The sequence below is a fragment of the Microtus oregoni genome, unplaced genomic scaffold (genome assembly GCF_018167655.1).
Source record: "Microtus oregoni isolate MIOR12 unplaced genomic scaffold, Mior012 000010F_ref0000083, whole genome shotgun sequence".
In the NCBI taxonomy this organism is placed as follows: domain Eukaryota; kingdom Metazoa; phylum Chordata; class Mammalia; order Rodentia; family Cricetidae; genus Microtus; species Microtus oregoni.
In genome coordinates this window covers 23,149,050-23,169,762 of record NW_024543069.1, presented here as the reverse complement: position 1 = coordinate 23,169,762, position 20,713 = coordinate 23,149,050, and the positions used below count along the sequence as shown (strand labels likewise).

The following is a 20,713-nucleotide window of genomic DNA, read 5'->3' as shown; positions in this document are numbered from 1 at the left end:
CTCTTTAATTAAGAGAGCTATTTCTATTTCTTTCACTTCTCTGGATGTGAACTGCCAGCAGATCTATAGGGCATGGTTTTCAAAGAGTGCCATTTTAGATGGCTTAGCAAAGTATTTCTAAGGATTTTTCTTTTCTTAAAAAGAGGGCGTGGACTTGGGGAGATGACTCAGATGTAAAGAACATGTTCTGCTCTCTCACAGTACTGGGATTTGGTTCTCAGCACCCACAAAGTAGCCTTCAAGTGCCTGTAACTCCAGTTCCAGGAACTCTGGCACCCTCTTCTGGTTTCCACTGTCATTGCACACACTTGATGCATATAAATTCACACACAAGCACATACACATAAATAACAAATAAATGAATCTTTGTAGAGATTCACAACTTGCAATATAGTTACTAGTATGTGGCACTTAGCTGTAACAATTAGACTTCCTTTTCTACCTCTCTAAACATCAAGTTGCCACTGAGTCACAACCAGCCCTTTGACTTCAGGTATCTGTTTACCTCTCTGAGTCGCTTCCTAAAGCTCTTTCATTTTGAGATATATGAGGGCCTAGAGAGTAAACCCAGGCTTTTCACTTTATTATAACTTCCTCCTGAGATGTTTCTGAACCTAACTGAATTTGCTGATTTGGATGCTGCAATGGCAGAATAATGATAATTGGCAAATCTCATGGTCAGACACCACCAAATGTACGAAAGGGAACCTGAAAGCAGTTGTTCATTTGAAAAGGGGAGCCCAGGGATTCCTCTTCATCCTGAAACCAATTTGCAATTAAGAAGACTTAATAAGCTCACTACAAACCAAACCTTTTCTCAGTGTTTAAGGTTGCATCCATCTCATTGTGATGAGACTTCATAAACAATTATTTTATTATCAAATAAACCTGTAGCTAAAGAAAATGTCTATTTTACATGTAATGACATAGGCTTTGCTATTCAAGGACATTTCCCTCCTGTCATCCAATCTCAAAAGGTTCTCTGTGGTTCTGTGTTTAACTAGAGTGTCAACACAATACAGCAAATAGTTACCCGGAGAACTGACAGGCTGGGAATGTACTAAGACTGTAGCAAAGCTCATAAATTCTCTAAACTGTAGGTTTTCTCATTTGCTTGCTGTTGTACATCTGACACGATGCTTGCATCAATTTATAAAATTGAAAAAAAAATCCCCAAAAAAGAACATTGGCTTTCTTGCTGAATATTGATACTGTATAGAAAGCAAATAATATTTTAAAGAAAAGATGAAGGTAATCAGAAAAATGAAGTCTCCACAGGAACCAATCAGTCTTTAATCCCAAATACCTGCAAAATGAAGATAAAATGTAACCTTAGGCTTGCTAGATAGTCACAGCAGGAGTTATACTCAAAGGATTAGAGAATTACTTTTCAACTATAAAACAGAAGTCATAGGAACATGTGAAACTCTTAAATATGAAAATGCCAGGGCTAGAGAGAGGGCTCAGTGTCTAAGAACCTTGACTGCTCTTCCAGAGGATCTGGGTTTGAGACTGAGCACACACAAGATAGCCTAAAACGGTCTGTTGTAGGCCGAACAACTGAACTCTAGTTCAGTGGGTTCTTCATGCTCTGTTCTACAGACACTAGGCATACATGTGGCGCATAGACATCCATGCAGGTAAAGCACCCCTAGACATAAAGAAAAAATTAAAGAAAAAATGAAAAGTTTTATTATTTGTAGCTATTTAATATCTTAATGATTTCATAGAATGGGCCATAGAATTAGGGAGAGTGAACTTTGAAATTCTTCTAAATTACTTATCAGCCTATAATGAGAATGTAGGAATACATAAGACCTACAACAACTGAAATATGGGTAGCTTTCTTAGCTTAGCTTACCAAAAAGTCAGCAATATGAAAATCATTTATTCCATGCATAATTTGTACAAATGAAGAGACTCCAAAGACACAACACAGCACTGTGCTTTTGTGTGCATTCACGATGATGTGTGGGAGCAGATAACCTCTCAGTCAGTGCCAGATTCTTAGGACCAGTAAATTTAATCCTCCAGAACCCACACGTTTAAGCAATGGCTACTTATACTTTATACGTTGTCCTTGGCAATGGCCTCCTGATTTTTACCTGAAATCCCAAAACTATTCTAACTACAGATCTTTAATTTTAGACACACCTGAAAAGAAGATACAAAGCAGCAGCAGAAGGGTTCAAGGTAAGTGTATCAAATATACTGAAACATGTTTGACTTATTTTGCTGTGGTGTAAGTCACATAGTAGATGAAACTTTGACTGTAAGCCAACCCAGTATATAGAACATTGACAATAGCCCGGTGGTGGTGGTGCAAGCCTTTAATCTCAGCACTCGGGAGGCAGAGGCAGGCGGATCTCTGTGAGTTCGAGGCCCGCCTGGTCTACAAGAGCTAGTTCCAGGACAGGCTCCAAAGCCACAGAGAAACCCTGTCTCAAAAAAACAAAAAACAAAAAACAAAAAAAAAGAATATTGACACTAAGTAATTGCATAATGTTTTTGTTTTCCATTTTTTTATTTCCATATTTATCCATTTATTTTATTTCCAACTTTTATTGATTTCCTGTGGATTTCACATCATGCATTCTGGTTCTGCTTATCTCCCTGTCCCCTTGTTTCTTGGCCCATGCAACCTCCGCCCCCCCCCCCCCGCCAAAAAAAAAAAACACAAAATTTAAAAGAAAACCTGAAAACAAACCAAACAACAAAAGAAGAATCTTGTGAGGAAGCTGTAGTGTGGCCCATTGAGTCACTTAGTGGACCCTTTAGTCCATCTGTCTTTACTTGTAAGTGTTCATTCCTATGAGTCTTTGGTCTGATTCAAGGCCTCTGGCGGCTTCTTTACTAATATAACAGGCTCTCTCCGGAGCTCCTCTTGGGTATCCCATTGCTGTCCTAACACAGTAGAGATTCTGCTTAGATCTGTAGGTTCATACCCTTCGCTTGCTCCAACAGTTCAGAGATGAGGTGGATTTTGGGATGGACCAACTCATAGCTCTGGTTCTGGGTCTAGATGGGAGATGGGCTGACCAGTCCACCAGTTTTCACGCCTCACGATTGCCCAGGTGAGCTCCTCCACACTGCCTCAGATAACTCATCCAATGCAGCCTGCAGAAAGGAGCAGGGCCAGTTCCCCTGCTCTCCGGTCCTCAGACCTGGACCACTCCCTCAAACCACCAGGACCAGATCTACTGTTTTGTCCAGGCGAGGTGCAGGGCCCTCTCTTCCAACTGATGCAGGGGCTATGCAGGGGTACAAGCTCTCCTTCTCTCATGCCCTCAAGGCTGGCTCAACAGCACCTCTGAATTGTATGTTTTTAAATAAAAGATTTATCCTGACTTTCTTACGGGCATACTTCCATCTTCTAGAGACTCAAAATCATCAGTTTTATACCTTCATACACCTTTAATTAAGGCATAATGTTTTTCTCACAATAAAGATAGTATAGATCTAAATAACTCTTGTTACAAGGATCGCTTTGGACAGATTTGGGCACCAGACAGCCCGTTCTTACCGGTGAGGCTTTGGCACACTCCTATCTAACCCCTGTCATTTCCTTCTACTCAGGATCTAGAAGACGATCAAGGGAAGGCCGTTCCCAGTGACAATCCGGAGTTCAGACAGCAGAGGTTATGTAACCAACAACCTGATTTAAAGGGGAATTGTAAGAGCCACACTGATTTCAGAGTCCAAAATGCCAACAAGCACAAAAGATTCGTCGGGCAAGTCTGAACACAGATTTAATTCCTTTGTTTCTGAATGAGGAACATAAGGGAAACAGTAGTTAGTCTCCAGTGGGGTAGGGACTGAAAGACACATAGGACCATGCAGGGCTTTTATTATCTCAATGAGAAGAGTTCCGATTGACTTGGGAATCAACCGAAGATCAATCTAGTGGCCAGATCCATTACAGCTGTGTCTCCGCTCTGTGAGCTCTTACCTCCTTGAGAAGAGAGAGGCTGAATGTGCTTCACGGAAAAACCCAAAGCATACAGTTGACTGTCCATGGAAGGCTAAGCTGTCAAAAGGGGTGTTCGGTACACAACAAGCAAACCAACCAACCACGATACAACCTGTGGCGTTACATATTTCTCATGCAATGTGGGATTCCTGCTAAATTTTGTTAGTTTTACACTTGATTTATACTCTCGAGATGTTTGTCATATGCTTCTTGCAATACACGTGTTTTGTCTCAAACATTTCAATAAAACCATTTTTCAGGTATAAAGAGAGTTACTTCAAACTGGGTAACTCAGAAAACTCAAGGTTTAAGTTAAAAAATGAGTTTCAACTTTGGAATAGGACTCTTTACTCTTTTATTGTTAACAAGTACTCAATAAAGGAAATCAAATAAAATTAGTGTTGCTCAAAATTCTCAGAGTATTATGTGATATGAAAGATGGTTACACAATTGAATAATCATGAATTATCAATAATGTGTCTACTATAACTCTGGACCTGTGTTTAGTTGTCAAAATTTAGAAAGTTATCCTCCTCAAAAATTACTCATAATATAAAATAGGCTGAGATGAAGGAAACAGGCCATGGTACACATGACATCAATTAACAATTCCTGAGCGTGGTGCAATGTGAGTCCCAGATGCCCTTCAAGAAACTGACATTAACCAGAGCATCAACTGAGTGTCATAGAAGAGGAACCCACTGGTTTATGCAGAACCTGACATCAGTATCTAAAAAACAGTTTTGAGTCATGTGTGTGCATCCATGCAATACGCCTGTGCTCACTGTATGCAAATACACAGGTGTGATTATTTCAGATCTATGCGGCTAGGAATGAACAAGTAGCCTCTGTCTACATTCATACACATAAAATATAGAAGGCATTAAGAAATTCTAAATTAAAAATTAATCCAGAATTTTCCTTAATTTATCAGAACAATACATCAGAATGCTCTCCTTTATTTTAATAAGTCATGGCTAATACAACAAAACCAGGATTAAAAAGAAATACTACGGAAACCGCACCAAGATATGGAGAATGAACGTTGTCGGAAAATGGGTCATTGAGAAAATTAGAGAGGGAATTTAAAAGCTCCTAAATAATAATGAAAAGAACACATCTCCCCAGAACTATTGGGACATAGCCAAGGTAGTTCTGAGAGGGAAGTTCAGAGGCTACAAGTGTTTATATTAATCAGAAATACCTCAAATCAAAAGCAATGGACCTCCAAGTCCTAAGTAAATAAAAACAAGCTAAGACCCAGGGCATCAAAGTGCAGCAAAGAAATTCAAGGGAATCAAGGGCCAACAAGACAATGCATAGAATTGAGAAAATAAAGATTTCATTTTAAAAAACAAGACTGAAAAATCTCTAGTCATCAAAACAAAGAGACCCAAATTAATAAAATTAGACATAGAATGGGTAGTTAATATAAATCCTAATGAAACACAGAGAATCATTTGGTAGCACTTTGGAAACACATACTTAAATTTTTAAAAAAATATATAGGTGAAACCGATAAATTCCTAGACATATATGACATATCAAAATTAAATCAAGAACATATAAACAATTTACACATACCCATAATAGTCAACAAAATTAACATCATGTTAAAATTTTCCCAACAGTAAAAGCTCGACCGAAATCTATGCTTTACCCAGACTCTGGACTACCGGGATCAAACAACACAGCCACTGAATAGAGAGCCCAGGTCAGGGCAAACTCTGCAGGGAAAGTGAACCTGATTGTAAGAACCTGTGTCATCCTCCTTAACAAGAGTATGAAGCAGCAAGAGAGTTCAGTAGTTAAAGCCACCTGTCAGCAAGTCTAAGGGCCTGAGTTTGATCTCCAGGACCCATATGGTGGAAAGAGAGAGCCAGCTCTTGAAGATTGTCCTCTGACTTCCATATGCACCATTGTGTGCTTGTGTGAGCTCGCGTGCGCGCACACACACACACACACACACACACACACACACACACTACTAGTAAATTCAATACAGACAACTGAAGGAGATCAAGAGATACAAATTAGAAAAGAAGTCAAAGTATCGTTATTTTCAGATGATACAATAGTATACACAAGTGACCCTAAAAGTTCCACCAAGAAATTTCCCCAGCTGATGAACATTGCAGCAAAGTGACTGGATACAAGATTAGCTCAAAAATATCAGTAACTCTCCTATGTATAAATGATAAACTGACTGAGAAAGAAATCAAGGAAACAACATAAAATGTCTTTGGGTAACTGAAAGACTTTTATAATAAAAAAAAAACTTCAGGTCTTTGAAAAAAGAAACTGAAAGGGCTATCAAATGGAAAGATCTCCCCTCTCATGGAGCAGTAGGATTAGCATAGTAAAAATGGGCATCCTACCAAAAGCAATCTACAGCTTCAACAAAAACTCTGTCAGAATTCCAACAATTCTTTACAGATCTTAACAGAACAGTTCTCAGATTCATATGGGAAAAAAGCCTTAAGCAATCCTCACCAATGAAGGAACTGCTGGAGGTCTCACCATACTCGATTGCAAGTTTTTACTACAGGACTATAGCAATAAAAACCACAAGATATCAGACATATTGATCAATGGAAGAGAATTGAAGAACTAGACATAAATTCACACAACTATGGACCTGATTTTTTATTTTAAAAAAAATCTAGAAATACACACTGGAAAAAGGACAGCATCTTTAACAAACAGTGTTGGTCAAGTTAGATGTCAGCATGTAGAAGAATCTAAATAGATATATACTTATCACCTTGCACAAAAGTCCAAGTGGATCAAAGACCTCAACATAAATTCAGATACACCAAACCTGATAAAGGAGAAAGTGGGGAACCGTCTTGAACCCATTGGCACAGGAGACAACTTTCTGAACAGAACACTGATAGTGCAGACACTAAGACCAACAAAAATAAACAGGGCCTCATGAAACTGGAAAGCTTCTGTAAAGCAAAAGACACTGTCAATAGGACAAAATGGCAGCTTACAGAACGGGAAAAGATCTTCATCAACTCTACATCTAATTAATTCAAAATATATAAATAACTCAATAATCTGTACATCCAAAAGCCCCCAAATAATCCAATTTAAATATGGAATACAGATCTAAACAAAGAATCCTCAACAGAGGAATCTCAAATGGCTGAGAAACCACTCTTGTGCACATAGCCAAAGGACATTCCATTCTACCACAAGAACATTTGTTCAACTATGTTCTTTGTGACTTTTTTTTTCATAATAGCCAGAAACTGGAAGCAACCTAGATGTCCCTCAACGAATGAATAGTTAAGCAAAATATGGTGTATTTATACAAAGGAGTATTACTCTGCTATTAAAGAAGTGCCATCATTATATTTGCAGGCAAATAGATGCAACTAGAAAAAAATCACCCCAAGTGAGGCAACCTTGACCCAGAAAGGCAAATATGGTATGTATTCACTTCTAAGTGGATATCAGCTATTAGGCAAATGATAATCAAGCTACAGTCCACAGACCCAGGGGGGGTTAGGTAAAGAGGAGGTGTATGGAGGGAATCATGGATCTTCCTGGGAAAGGGCCATAGAACAGATTTAGTGGTGGACTGGGGTGGGTACGGAAGTGGGAGGAATAAGGTGGGGAGAATGGAGGAAAAGAGTACAGGGAGATGGATGCATATGGAATTAGAGGACATTTGGGAGGTGGTCAGGAAACCTAGTGCAGTAGAAATTTCTTGGAATCCATAATGGTGACCCTAGTGAGGATTCCTATTAATGGAGGGTATAGAGTCTGAACTGGCCATCTTTTGTAGCCAGGCAACGCTTGAGTGGTGGGACTGGGTTACATCCGGCTGAGTTGTTGGCTGAGGAAGTCCTGTGGAGATCCCCAAGCAATGCAGGCTGATGGTAAGCAAGAGAATCACTCCCCAAAATTGGCAGTGGGACTCCATTGCTGAAGGCAACATCCACACAGCTCAGTGAACGTAGAGAGGTCAAGTTGGTGTGGGCATGGACTCTTCATCCCTATGTTCTAGCCTTTTTGGCATGAGAAAGCACTCTGCAGGGTATGCAAAGAGAAACCTGGACACCAACACAGCTCCAAAACCCTATACTTATCATCTGTCCTGCTTGCAAGATGTGCTGGGGTGCAGAACTTGTGAGAGTGGCCAACCAAAGTTTGATTTAACTTGAGACCCACACCATGAGAAGGACCCAATGCCTTACCCTACCTGGATGGCCAGGAACTGGAGGATGGACAGCCCAGGGACCTAGGGCAGAGCAAAACACAACTGGCAAAGAAAAAATACAATAAAGTGATTCCTGCTACACTCATAGATTCATAGATTGGTGCCTTGTTCAATCATCACCTGAGAGGCTACCTCTGGCAGCAGATGGGACCTAGGTGCAGAGACCCATAGCCAGACATTACACAGAGAATAAGAGGTAAAGACAGGAGATAGAGGATGAGGGAGAGGGGGAAGGAACCAGGGAGAGGAGGAAGGGCTATTTGTCCCAAAGGGACAGAGAGGAGACAGGTGAGGCACAGGGGAAACTGGCAGTTATAAAGGTAAAGGGGAAAACCCCATGTTAGAATGAGGTGTGTAATTTTAATCGGGCATTCTAGTTAGGTGAGACAAAGAGGGCTTTTGATTGTTGGACTTCAGTATTTTGATAACTGGACCTTAGTAGTCAACCTCAGGAGAAGGAAGTGGTCAAATAATGGAACAGACCTTGGGGACTAGTTTTAGGAATGTGATCTAACAGTTTTTAGCAAGGAAGGGGGAATGAGGGAGAAGGGCAAGGCCTGCCAGAGCCTTGCTCCAGTGAGCTAGTGTCCCGTCAGAGTGGATCTGAGGGAGAGGGGAGGAGGTGGGGGATGCCAGGAGGAGTGGAAGGAAGGAAGGCTGCCATCGGACTGGATCAGATGAGACAAGAACCTATTAGCAATCTTTTTTTTTTTCTTCACCTTAACATGCCTTTGCTCACGGTGAGTTCAGGAAGGGGACAGCTTCAATTCTGGGCCCCATTCTTGAATTTCTTTTCACCAAGCTCCTACATCATTTGCCCTAGAAAATTCCCGTTTCAGTTTTTGTTTCTGATTTCTATGCTTAGTCAGTCACATAGCGCATGGCTTTGGAGTTGAAGTTCCTTCTGTATATGCTGGCACCGGGAAGCCGTGCTTCGCCAAAGGGGATTAGACTGTGATAACAGAAATTGGAAGAGGTATCCTTATGGGTCAGGCAGGCCACCGCTGTGACAAAAGAGCAAACTCTGAACAGGAAAGACTCTCTACTGGGTCATCTGAACAGGAAAGACACTCTGATGGGTCATCTGAACAGGAAAGACACTCTACCGGGTCATCCACTTCCTCCTGTGCTGCTTTGAATATAGTAACACACCACAGAGATCTCCATACTGATGCCACCTTGTTACAGAAGCCCAGAGGACTTCGCTCCAGCATTGATGTGCCCTGCCAGCATCACAGACATATAGCAAACGCAAATGCCACAGTGTGAACTAGGGCAGAATTGCCCATGAGAAGCAGTCTTGAGGTATCTGGAAAGGAGGACGCAGTTTTGGGAAATGCAAACTCATCTCTTTTTTGAGTCAATAAAGATCAGTTGCAGAAGACATAGAGGTTAATCAACTCCTGTGGATGAGCTAAGCAAAGCCAAGGGCTTCAGCCAGCTACGCTCTCCAAGAATTTCATCACACGGAGCACAGCTGTTGGGTTTGATGCTACACAGATAGCATTTTAAAGTGAATGTCTTGATTGGTGATTTTTGAAAAGTTGTTTTTATTTCATGGGCACTGGTGTTTTTGCCTGCATGTATGTCTGTATGTAAGTGCTGGGTGCCCTGGAACTGGAGTGACAGATAGTTGTGAGTTCCCATGTTGGTGCTGGGAATCAAAATCAGGTACTCTGAAGGAACAGCCAGTTCCCTGAACCCCTGAGCTATCTCCAGAGTCCTGATTGGTGATTTTTATGACACCTTATGCATCTATGTGGACAATGTAGACACATGAAAACAAAGTCGTCTCAATGAAACAACTGACCTGACAATATAAAAGAAAGACACATTTTTCATTTGCTTTATCCTGGTAGATAAATGTTGATTTTTACTATTAATGTGTTTTGTCTAATGTTACGTCATCCTGGTAGAAAAGTCTGGCATGGTAATGAACACTTGGGTACCATTAACATCAAAGGTTTTTAACTCCATGACCTAGACCAGCAGGTCTTTCTTCAGTGACAAGTCCTGAGAGAGAGGACTAGCCCAGAAGGTAAGAAGATAGAAATTCTTGAGATCAGGAGGCCTTGCACAAGCTGTCTTACACCAAGCACATTTATTAAGAAGTACAGCATCTTATGTACTATTTCCAGGGTTGAAGTGGGGCAGAGTCAGCAGCAGCTACCATACCATGAGGCAGTCCGCAGTAGGCTTGTGAAGCTGTGTTGCACGAAGGGAACCCGTGGGATCTCGAGAGCCTTACAGACCAAGCAACACAGCAGCCTTGGGAATGATAACCCCAGCCTCTTCACAGAGAAAGGCCAAGTTCCCAGGAACTGAAAGCTTCATTCCTTTGAAGCTCTGGCTCCAGGCCCTGCCTGGCCTTGCCAAGTCTGGTCCTGAGCAGGGGACACAACCCTGTGCCTTTCTGGCCTTTCATGAGGGCCTTTGAGAAAGCCTTGGATCTGTCCGGTTCTCAACACCTCCAGCCCACTTGATCTCCTTCCCTGGTTCTCTGTGAAGCTACCCTTTGCTTTCACTAATTACGGTGCTTTGTAGCTTCGTGATTTTAAACTAGCCCCATGTCAAGTCTCCAGATGTGCATCCGGCACAAGCCTACATCACTCCTGATCTCTTGACTGTTCCTCAAAGCACGTTACCAGGCTTCTCTTCTCATACTGGTCTGTCAGCTCACATGTCTTGGTTCCCATTTCCTGCTCTTCTTACCTGACAGAGTGTTTCCTGGCAGTGCTCATCAGCACACTGGAGTCAATCACGCCTAGCTCCTGAATTTACTCCGCAAAAAAAAAAAAAAAAAAAAAAAAAAAAAAAAAAAAAGGAAACACAAAACTACACATTCCTGCCCACCGTTTCTATGAAATAAAAGGTTTTTAAGTGCCGTATTTTTTCATTTCTATTTCTCTGGTTCCCAATAAAATATAATTCAGCTAGATCGTATTTGACAAAGGGTGGTTGGAATGTGCTCATTTGCTTCTCCGACAAGTGTATTAAATGCTCTGAACTGCTTTTCCGAAACAGGATGGCAGTTTCCGGTTGCTCAGGCAGTAGTGCTCCTCGCCATCCTCAAGAGTCATTCTAGAACAATAAGGCTATAAACAACCCATTTGGAGGGAAAGACAGCTTGAGAAACCTCCCAGGCTGCCGTTCATCTGCGCACATCTGTTGGTGGTTATTAGTCACAAGAGAACGCCTGAGAGTTAACATGTTTCCGTTATGCTCTCCCTCCTTCAAAGTTTCTCCATCTTGGCCAGCCACTGTTAGATGCTAACTTCACTATCTCGCCTATAGTCTGAACAGCAAATGCCTTCCATAGACTCAAGTTTAAAGATCCCTTCCCCAGGTTTGCTGCTATTTTAAAGGCCATAAAACTTTTAGGAGGTGACCCAGCTGGTGATAAGATTACTAAAGACAGGACTTTTAAGGCTATGCCTGCCTCTAATTCCACCAGAATGTAACAGCAACAGTTGTGTGCGCCGCCATTATGGATGGAGATACTGTGCCCTGCCTTGCCACTATGACTAGCCGGACTGAATCCTTCCTCCCGTCCATTGCGCTTGTCAGCTATTTTGTAAAGATCCATCAGAAATGTAACTAATATGGACTTTGCTTCCTGTCATAATGACATCCATTGGACTGAACGTGGTTCACCGGGGCCTTCTCTCCTACAAGAACGTAGACTAGAAGTCACTGCAGGTTGTTCCCCACTTTGTCATGCTAATGGTTATTTAACTCTTTGGGGCACGTCGCTAATGAACAATTGTGCTTGGCAAAAGGATTAGTTCCGTTGTGTAGCTGACTTCACTATAACAGCACCACTGACAAAGACAGGCCATGGATAACTCGTAAACCTGCTGGGTTTTATTATCCAAATGCTGCAATTACCATCTATCCTAGAGCAGGCTTGACAGATCCGTGCAGAGTACTGACAAATGAATAGACACAGAGTGGAGAATGCGACCATGGAACTTGGCACAGCATTTCTCTCAACATGATGAATAGATGGGAAGAGGCCGGGGGAAGCATTTCAAATGTTAATATATGCTCACATCAATAACTGACTATGACTCATTATTTTTAGCCATATTTTCCTGTTTTTCTAGTCATGTGTTTATTAGCCAGGATCTATTAGTCTGCAAGCAACATAAAACTAAACCTTATTAAGCTTGGGAAAAGAATAATTTAAATCTTTGTTTATATACTAGCAAATGAATCAAGTGACTTGCACATCTCAAGAATTAACCACAAACCACAATTTAGGGGTGTGGTTCAGGACTACATAAAAGCTCTATTCTGCTGTATTAGTTTTGTATTGTTGTTTTGGGATTTTGGCAGGAGGTTGTTACCCTTGTTTGGGGGTCTACATAGTATGGTGGCTATTGACAATCTATAAGTTACCTAGGCAGAAGGGAAGCTGAATGCTAAAAAAAAAAAAGTGATTGGTTGTCCATGAGTCACATGTTTGCACTTTGACCCAATCACTGCAGGCAATATATATATATATATATATATATATATATATATATATATCTCACATTTTCAAATGGCTAAATCTATATTATCAAAAGCTGGAATATACATACACATGTCCATACATAGGGCATAGGGCACTATTGTTTCTTACCTTGTTTTGAATGCTTTTGTCCCAGATTCATAAATAATCCTAATCTCTAGTGGAGTGACAATAAGAACCCTGGGAAGGCAATTAGCTTGTGAGAATAGCATCCTCATGAGCAGGACTCATGCCCTTATGAACTCATGGAATATTTACAATTGTGCCAATGAATCCATCAGATAAACCTTTGAACACAGGAGGGTAGACGTATAGAAGGTATTTCAACTAGAATAGAAAATTTCTCTTATATGCATATTGCCACATGACCACTTTATACGATGAGAACAAGAATCACCTTAGCAGGTCAACTAGACAAATGGGATGGAGACAGGGTGACCATTGCTGCATAGATGACAATAGAGAGGTACACACAAGCTCAAGAGGAGAGGAGGGGTTGAAAGTGTCAACCAACGATGGGACAAGAAGAACAGCCATGGTGGTGGAAGAACACATAGTGACTACTGCAGCGTAGATGTCATGGCGAGTTCCAGTGGGCATATTAAGAACAGAAGCCAAGAATGGCTACATGGGTTAAATGAAGAGTACAAGGATTAAGTTGGTTTCCTGGGATGTTTGGGTGAAGAGGAATCTAAATTATGTGTAACATAAAACAATGCATTTCGTGTTAGAAAATATCAGTGAAAGTGTTCTGCAAGGCCAACAGTGAAAGTGTTCTACAATGTCTTACTAAATCTTCCAGGTAACTAGTTGGGGTAAACGTGTGTTTATATTTGGTCAATCAGTTGTTCATTACCTCATGATATTTTCCCACCATAATTTCTTACATGAATTACTGCATGTACTCCAGATCTCTATCTTTATCTGCTATCAATATCTTTAAAAAATTACCCATGTACTCTTAAAGTCACCCCACAACTTCAAGATTAAAGCCAAACTCATTCTTTTGGCTCCTCCTCATCAATCCTACCTCTTGGACATTTTCCACTCCATTTATTTAGTTCTTCCAAAACTACAGTGAAGACCTTAAGCTAGTCTTCGCTTCGAATCTTCTATATTGTGTTTACGATGAACATTCACTTAGAAAACCCTATTTAACAATCCCCAACCTCACACCACCACCCGTGTCCGTACACCTCAAAGAAAACTCCCCCTTTTTCATCTGACTAACATCTCTTTTAAGTGCCAGCCAAGGAGCCGTCTTCCCTAGCATGTTTTCCATCATTCCTCAATTTCTTTGATCTTCTCATTCCAAAAGCACATTTTACCCATGATCTCACCTATTAATTGATTTTCCTATCACAACTGGAAGACACTAAAAGTTTCGTCAGGTGACAGATAATGCTTCATGACTCTTACAGATCTGGATAGTGACTTCTTAAAAGGTTTGGCATAAGACAGATAAAAATATCTGGAGTGGAGTGAGAGAGGATACTGGGGAGGGAACAGAGATTTCTAAGTGTTGGAAGGCACCCAGTAAATCCCAGTTGCCACATTCGAACTCATGAACTACTACTGGCTTGAGTGAGCATCCATTCCTGGGAAGTAAGGAGAAAACTGACTTCACTGTTGTGTTTATAGGTCTGAAGTCACCCTTAATTAGAAGAACACTTGGTTTTTCTCAGCTTAGCATATACTCAGAACAGCAGATGTCAGATTTTGGCACAACTGAAATAAACTTACCAAACAAAAAAAATATATTCACCACTTGAACCAGATAGAACATTAGAGGGGAAAACAATTAGCATTAATGGCAAACATATTTTCTTCAAAATGAACCACACAGTTTTTTGAAGAAAACTGTTATCTCCATATGGCTTGCTAATCCACGTGATTTGATTTCCTTACTAAAACTAAAGGAAACAGGGGGATGAGAAACTTTACCAATTGAATAGTGCATGAAAATAAAAACAGGGGCTTCTTTGGCATGGTCTTGCATGCATCGTTTTAGATTGATTGATCATTGATAGAACTTGCAATCTGCCCACCTCTGTTTAACACAGTGCTTCCCTGTTTTCATCTGTAGACCTTCTGTGTTCCTCATCAAACAAATATCAGGTCACAGACCAACCTGCCTGCTGCAGATGCATCCAAAAGAGGAGGAGGAGAAGGCAGAGGAGGAGGAGGAGGAGGAGGAGGAGGAGGAGGAGGAGGGGGAGGGGGAGGGGGAGGGGGAGGGGGAGGGGGAGGGGAAGGGGAAGAAGAAGAAGAAGAAGAAGAAGAAGAAGAAGAAGAAGAAGAAGAAGAAGAAGAAGAACTCGCCTCTCTATCTGCTGCTGCTTCTGGTTGTTCACGAGTTTGTAAGTCACTGTTAGAATTATTCATCATGACTGTATATTCATTATTCATTAAATGGTTAGTTCTTGAAAGACCATGTCCCTCTCATTCCAGGACACATGTCCTTTAATCCTAGCCCTCTGGAGGCAGAAACAGGCAGATTTCTGTTTGAGCCCTGTCTTGTCTACACAGCGAGATCCTGTATTAAGAACCAAACCACAGAATTCTGCAACTACCATTTTTAAATGAAGTCAGTGGGTTTTGATTTTTCCAATATTCTCATTCTGAACATGTGTTGATGAATTTCAAACTAATTTTCATCTCCCTTTGAGGTCACCAAACTCATTGGTCCAAGCCTCTCTTTTTTCACCCTCCTCTTTCAAGGATAAAGAAGTCTTCTTACACCTCAGCCCAATCTCAGGTTATACACTCAGCCCCACTGCCATTGCTTAAGCCAAACTCAGAGTTTACTAAGAAGCACACAGGAGACACTCACAACAGATGATGCTGAAAACTCTGGGTGTCATTTGTCACATTGAAGACATAGACTTAAGTGTCAGCACTGTGAGATACATATGTCATAAACAGTACTGAAGAGTATAATTTGCATTTATAAAAAGAAAACTAATATATGGAAAATGGTTTTCTTATTACTGTAGCAGAATTAAAAATTGAAAACTTAATTATTAAAATTATTTTCTTAAAGTCATTTCCTCTGGTTATATTGCAATTAGTTTTGTAGTTCTGGCTTTAGAGATGTGTTTATAACATTAAAACAGTTTGTTTTTATTTATGGTGAGGACCATCTGAGACGAACAAGATCTTCATTTGACAATCCAAACAAGTTTTTTTTTATTTGCTTGGGACAGGATCTCACTTTATAACCCGAATTGACCTAAAGCCCTAAATCCCCTGGGATTACAGGCATGCACCAATATGCCTTACTCAAACTCAGAATTTTTATTAAACTATGCTATCCAGACATCCTGACTCCTTATAAATACTGTTTTTTTCTAATCAAAATTAAAGCACATCACTATCTAATGAAGTGAGCCATCCTTGATTCCTGGGATAATGATATTACAAAATAAAGTCAATCCAGCTCTTATTCCTGTGCTATAGAATGTACAAGAACTTCCCTATCTTTTACAGAAGATGCAGTTTCGTCCAGGTCGTCTGAAACAGCATGGCCACCTAAACATGACCCGAGATAACAACACCAATCAACATGCTAAAGCAGATGGGAGAAATCTCATGAGCTTCCCATCCATACATGACAATCTGCAATCGATGACCGACGAGAGAGGGAAAGTCAGTCTTATCCAGGGACGAGCCCTTGGATAGATTATCCAATCCCAAAATGCATGTCCATGCTAACAATGCTAAATGAACCCAGGAAGGCATATTGGTTATATATATATATATATATTCAATAATTTGAGAGGGTGTAGATGGGTGTAAAAGAGGGAGAGGGGGGGACTGGGAATGATAATATAAACACAGTACTTGTGTATGAAGTTCTTAAAAAATGTTTAAAGTTTTAAAATTTCAAGTTAAAAGTGTTAAGAGGAGAGCCAGTGAGATAACCCAGTGGGTGAAGTTGTTGTCACCAAGCCTGTTGACTTAAGTTAGAACTTGCATAGAAGGAAACCAACTCTTCTTCCAACCACCAGCTTTGACCATGGCATGTGCATGCACACACACATACACACACACACACACACACCATGCACACACACACACGCAACAGACCCATGCACAACAAAATAATGATGAACATTAAAAAAAGTGCATGTGGGGTGACTAGAAGTGACATCAAAAGAGAATTCATGAGATAGTGGCGAGTGGCCTCATATGCCTGATTACTGGGCTGGAGAAGCTCTGTGAAATATCCACCCTCTGTGATTTGTTTTTCAGTGTTCACAGGAAATATCTAGACCCTTAAGTTCCAGTTAGATGGAAAAAGCAAAACATAGGAACGTCGACAAAGTTAGATGGACCATCACCAGGAAATTTGGCACGTTCCCTTTGGGATGAAAACAACCTAAACATTGCAGAGGTCATGTGTTCGGGGTCACCTATTAATCACTCCCAGGTTGGAGCAGCCCACTCAGGCCAAACTCTGAGAATGTATGACAGCTGACATCAACAACCATCCACGTTGTGGTAATATGCAGATACGAGAAACAAACAAGAAGTAAAGAGTCTGGAAAGTGCGTTGGGAACGCCAGCATCAACTGTGGACAGGTCTGGATCCAACATTGGGCGTTTCTCTAGGCGCTCACCTCATAGCTGCCTTCAGTGGAGAGGGCCATTCTTTTCCCTCTGCCACATCTGAGGACTAGCAGACACCGCTGTCTGCTGTTTCAGAGTAACTACAAGATGAAAAGAACCACGGCACTTTTCAATGCAAACCAAGCTCATCTCTTAGCAGGGCTTTAGTGATGGAAATTAGCTGTACAGATTTAGAAGGGCCACAGGAATAATTATAGAAGGAGTCATTGATTTCCCAATGCTGATAAATATTCTGACCTTTAAGCTCTATTTCTCCATATTTCATTTTCACATTATAGTTGTTGTAAGTTTTAGTTCTACATCTAATTTTGATCTAATTATTTAATTCTAAATAAAATGGTGACTGTTTATATGAATACTTATTTATACTTCCCAGCATATTTCGTCTCACCTGGTTCTTTATTCTTCCTGCCTTTTCTTCTTAACCTTTTCCTTTATAGCCCACATAAAACAAACTAAAGCCCCGTAGTTGTTTTCTTTAGTTCAGCCTTGATCCCAAAATGTTCTCTTCATTTACTGGATTGCATTAATTTGTATTTTCCCAAAAATGATTTATTTCAGTTTAAGCTTTGAAAGACATCTTGACAGCATATGAAATAACTGGAATGTCTCTCCTTGGCAACCAAAGGTTTAGTTATATTGCCCTATAATTCCCAGAAGTCCTGTTGAAAAGTTAGCCAGTTTTGTTCCTTTGATTTTACTGTGTATTTAGCTCTGCTCTGATGGCTTCAAGCTTTTTTCAACCCCGTGTTTAGTAGTTAAGTTCCCTGATAGGTGGAGCTATTTTTGTATTCTGCCTGCTTGCATGGTTTAAGAATTTGGGCATTTAATTTGTTCCAGTCTTATTGGTTGAGCCTAGTACTGGACTCCTTTAGGTGTGATTTAGATAGATCATCTTCTAACTGTTCTTAATACACTATTTTTGCTTTATATAGAAAGCCCAGGAGATTTCTAGCTCATGATTCCCCAAAACCACAGTAGATAGAGTTTGAAACATCAATGGTCCCCAACTCAGCTCCCCCGCTAATTGTCAACACAGCTATAAAAGCTGGCAAATGTCTTGATGTGGAGAATATCAGTAAAATTCAGGTTCTTGCCCTACCATTAGTAGAAGTGGCCTTCTTAGACTATATGAAACTGTCAGAGCTTTCACTCTGCCTTGGCAGAGGGGAAATTCCAACTCTTGTCTTCTCCAGAAGCCCCGAGTCAGCAAATACTCTTGAATAACAGACTCAAGTTTCCAATCTGTTGCTTTTTGCCAGCACAACCACTAAAATTGCTACTTTAGCTTCCTCTGCCCCTCACCCTGAAACGTTGTCAGTGCTAAGCCCAATCATTAGTTTGTCCACACAGTCAGCAAATGTCTCTGCGGGCAGAGGGTGCCAGGAGGGAAAACATGGGAACATGTACAGTTCCTACACTGTACCATTAGTTCATGTGTTTCTCATCCCTTCTAAAACTTTCTGCACAATTCGATAGATGCGATAGTGTACAAGGCTCTCCTGGGGCCCCCCTCACCCCGTGAGCATCCCCAGAGCCTTGAGGTTCGGTGACACTTAGCAGATGAGATCACATGTTTATGCTGGCAGCAGCCTTAAAGTTGGTGTGCTTGTTCCTGTTATCAGCTCATTAATAGCCAAGAGGAAGGAAAAGATTTCATAGATACATGTAAGTGACGAGATAGCAGAAGAGATAATGTGGGAATCTGAAATTAATCATGACAGAAAAGTAAAATCATGGACTCCACAGAGCTGTAAGAAGACAGAGAAAAGAGCCCTCGGTGACAGAAGTGAGATTCATGGGGCAAACATGCAGGAGACTGGGAATGTCAACATAATGTTATCATTTTTGATTAGTGAATTACTTAAGACTTGTTTATTTTGATTTTCTATGTATGAGCCTTGCTGTCATGGATGTGTCCTGCTTATGTCACTAGTGTCCAGGAGGCCGGAAAAGGACATCAGATCCCTGGACTAGAGCTACAGAGGGTGGTGAGTTGCAACATGGCCCCGGAAACTGAACGCTGGTTCTCTGTAAGAGCACCCCCATTGAACCAACTCTGCAGGTAAACAAGGTTTCTCTGAAATAGTCATCACCTATAAACAAGTCAGAACTGATAAACAAAATGCTTGCTGAAAACAAGTTTGTTTCTTATTAAAAAAAAAAAAACAAGAAAAGAATTCCAACCATCCAAAATAATAGTAAATATTTCACCATGAAAAAAGGCTAGAACAAAGTACATGGGACGTGAAGATACCATCTATTCCACTGTGCAATACGATATCTAAGGAGAAAAAGAAGCTATGTGATTGGCACACTGACTATTGCATGTGGATTCTGACATCATTTGTGGCAAAATTAAACCCTGTATTGAGTTCAAACACCTTTGTCTCCACTACATCACTAACATCTTTACTCCAGCAACCCTACAGTAAGAATGGTGTCACTAGACATTAATCCGGTTGCATTCAGAAAAATTGGGGGAGCATCAATTAAAAATGAGTCATGAAAAGATGTCAGTTGGGTGAAGTGGCAAGAAAACCATCTCAATAGGAAAGAGAATCTAAATATTTCACACAAGGGCATTTTTGTTTGATTTTGTGCTCAGAGTTCCAAGTTACATAGTACAGAGTGTTTTGCCTTCTTCATCCAAAACATTAATAGTGACAATGAAAATACTTGCTATAAACTACAGAGAACAGATGACTATTTGGAGGTGGGAAGAACCTGCTTCTTATCCATTTCACTTCTTTTCTAATTCCTACATTACCTTAAAAGGTAGAGCACAGTTGGGGTTAACACAGTCTAAAACAGTTCATGAGATCTTTCAAAGCAACTAAAAAAGCAGAGTCAGAAAGATTTCCAACATGGAGCAATGAAAGGTGTTTAAGGCTATAGGAATGCTAACAGTGCTGCATTGTTCATCCAATGCAGTTCACATGGACCAAATCATTCTGCTATATAAAGTAGATATCAACAATGTTTGTCAATGAAAATAGAATAATTAAATATGTATTATGTGTGCATAAACCTACCAGTCCATCCTTGACATCAAGAATAACCTATGTTAGGAGCTGGAGAGATAGCACATTGTTTAAAAGGACTTGTTATTCTTACAGAGGACCAGAATTCAGCTCCCAGCACGGAGCTGGTGGCTCACAACTGTTTGTAATTCCAGTTCCAGGGGATCTAAAGCCCTCTTCTGGCCTTTAAAGGCACTGCACACTTGTAGTACATATACGCACATGCAGGCAAACACTCATACACATAAAATAAACAAAAATATATTAAACATATTTCCTATAGTGGGCTTTTAAAATAGTGACCTTTGAAGATCTTTCCTTTCAGTGTGTGAAGGGTGTCT

General features: G+C 40.5%; 1 protein-coding gene across 2 annotated transcripts in view; it reads left to right on the top strand.

Annotated features, from left to right (window-relative positions):
• Positions 1 to 4,381, top strand: part of Postn (periostin) — a 30,840-nt gene extending 26,459 nt beyond the window's left edge. For both annotated transcript variants that reach the window (XM_041659079.1, XM_041659078.1), the window contains 2 exons: positions 2,149 to 2,193; positions 3,577 to 4,381. In XM_041659079.1, the coding sequence (XP_041515013.1) occupies positions 2,149 to 2,193; positions 3,577 to 3,614 (83 nt within the window). In that variant the 3' untranslated portion in view covers positions 3,615 to 4,381. The remainder of the gene's footprint in view (positions 1 to 2,148; positions 2,194 to 3,576) is intronic.
• Positions 4,382 to 20,713: the final 16,332 nt, after the last annotated feature.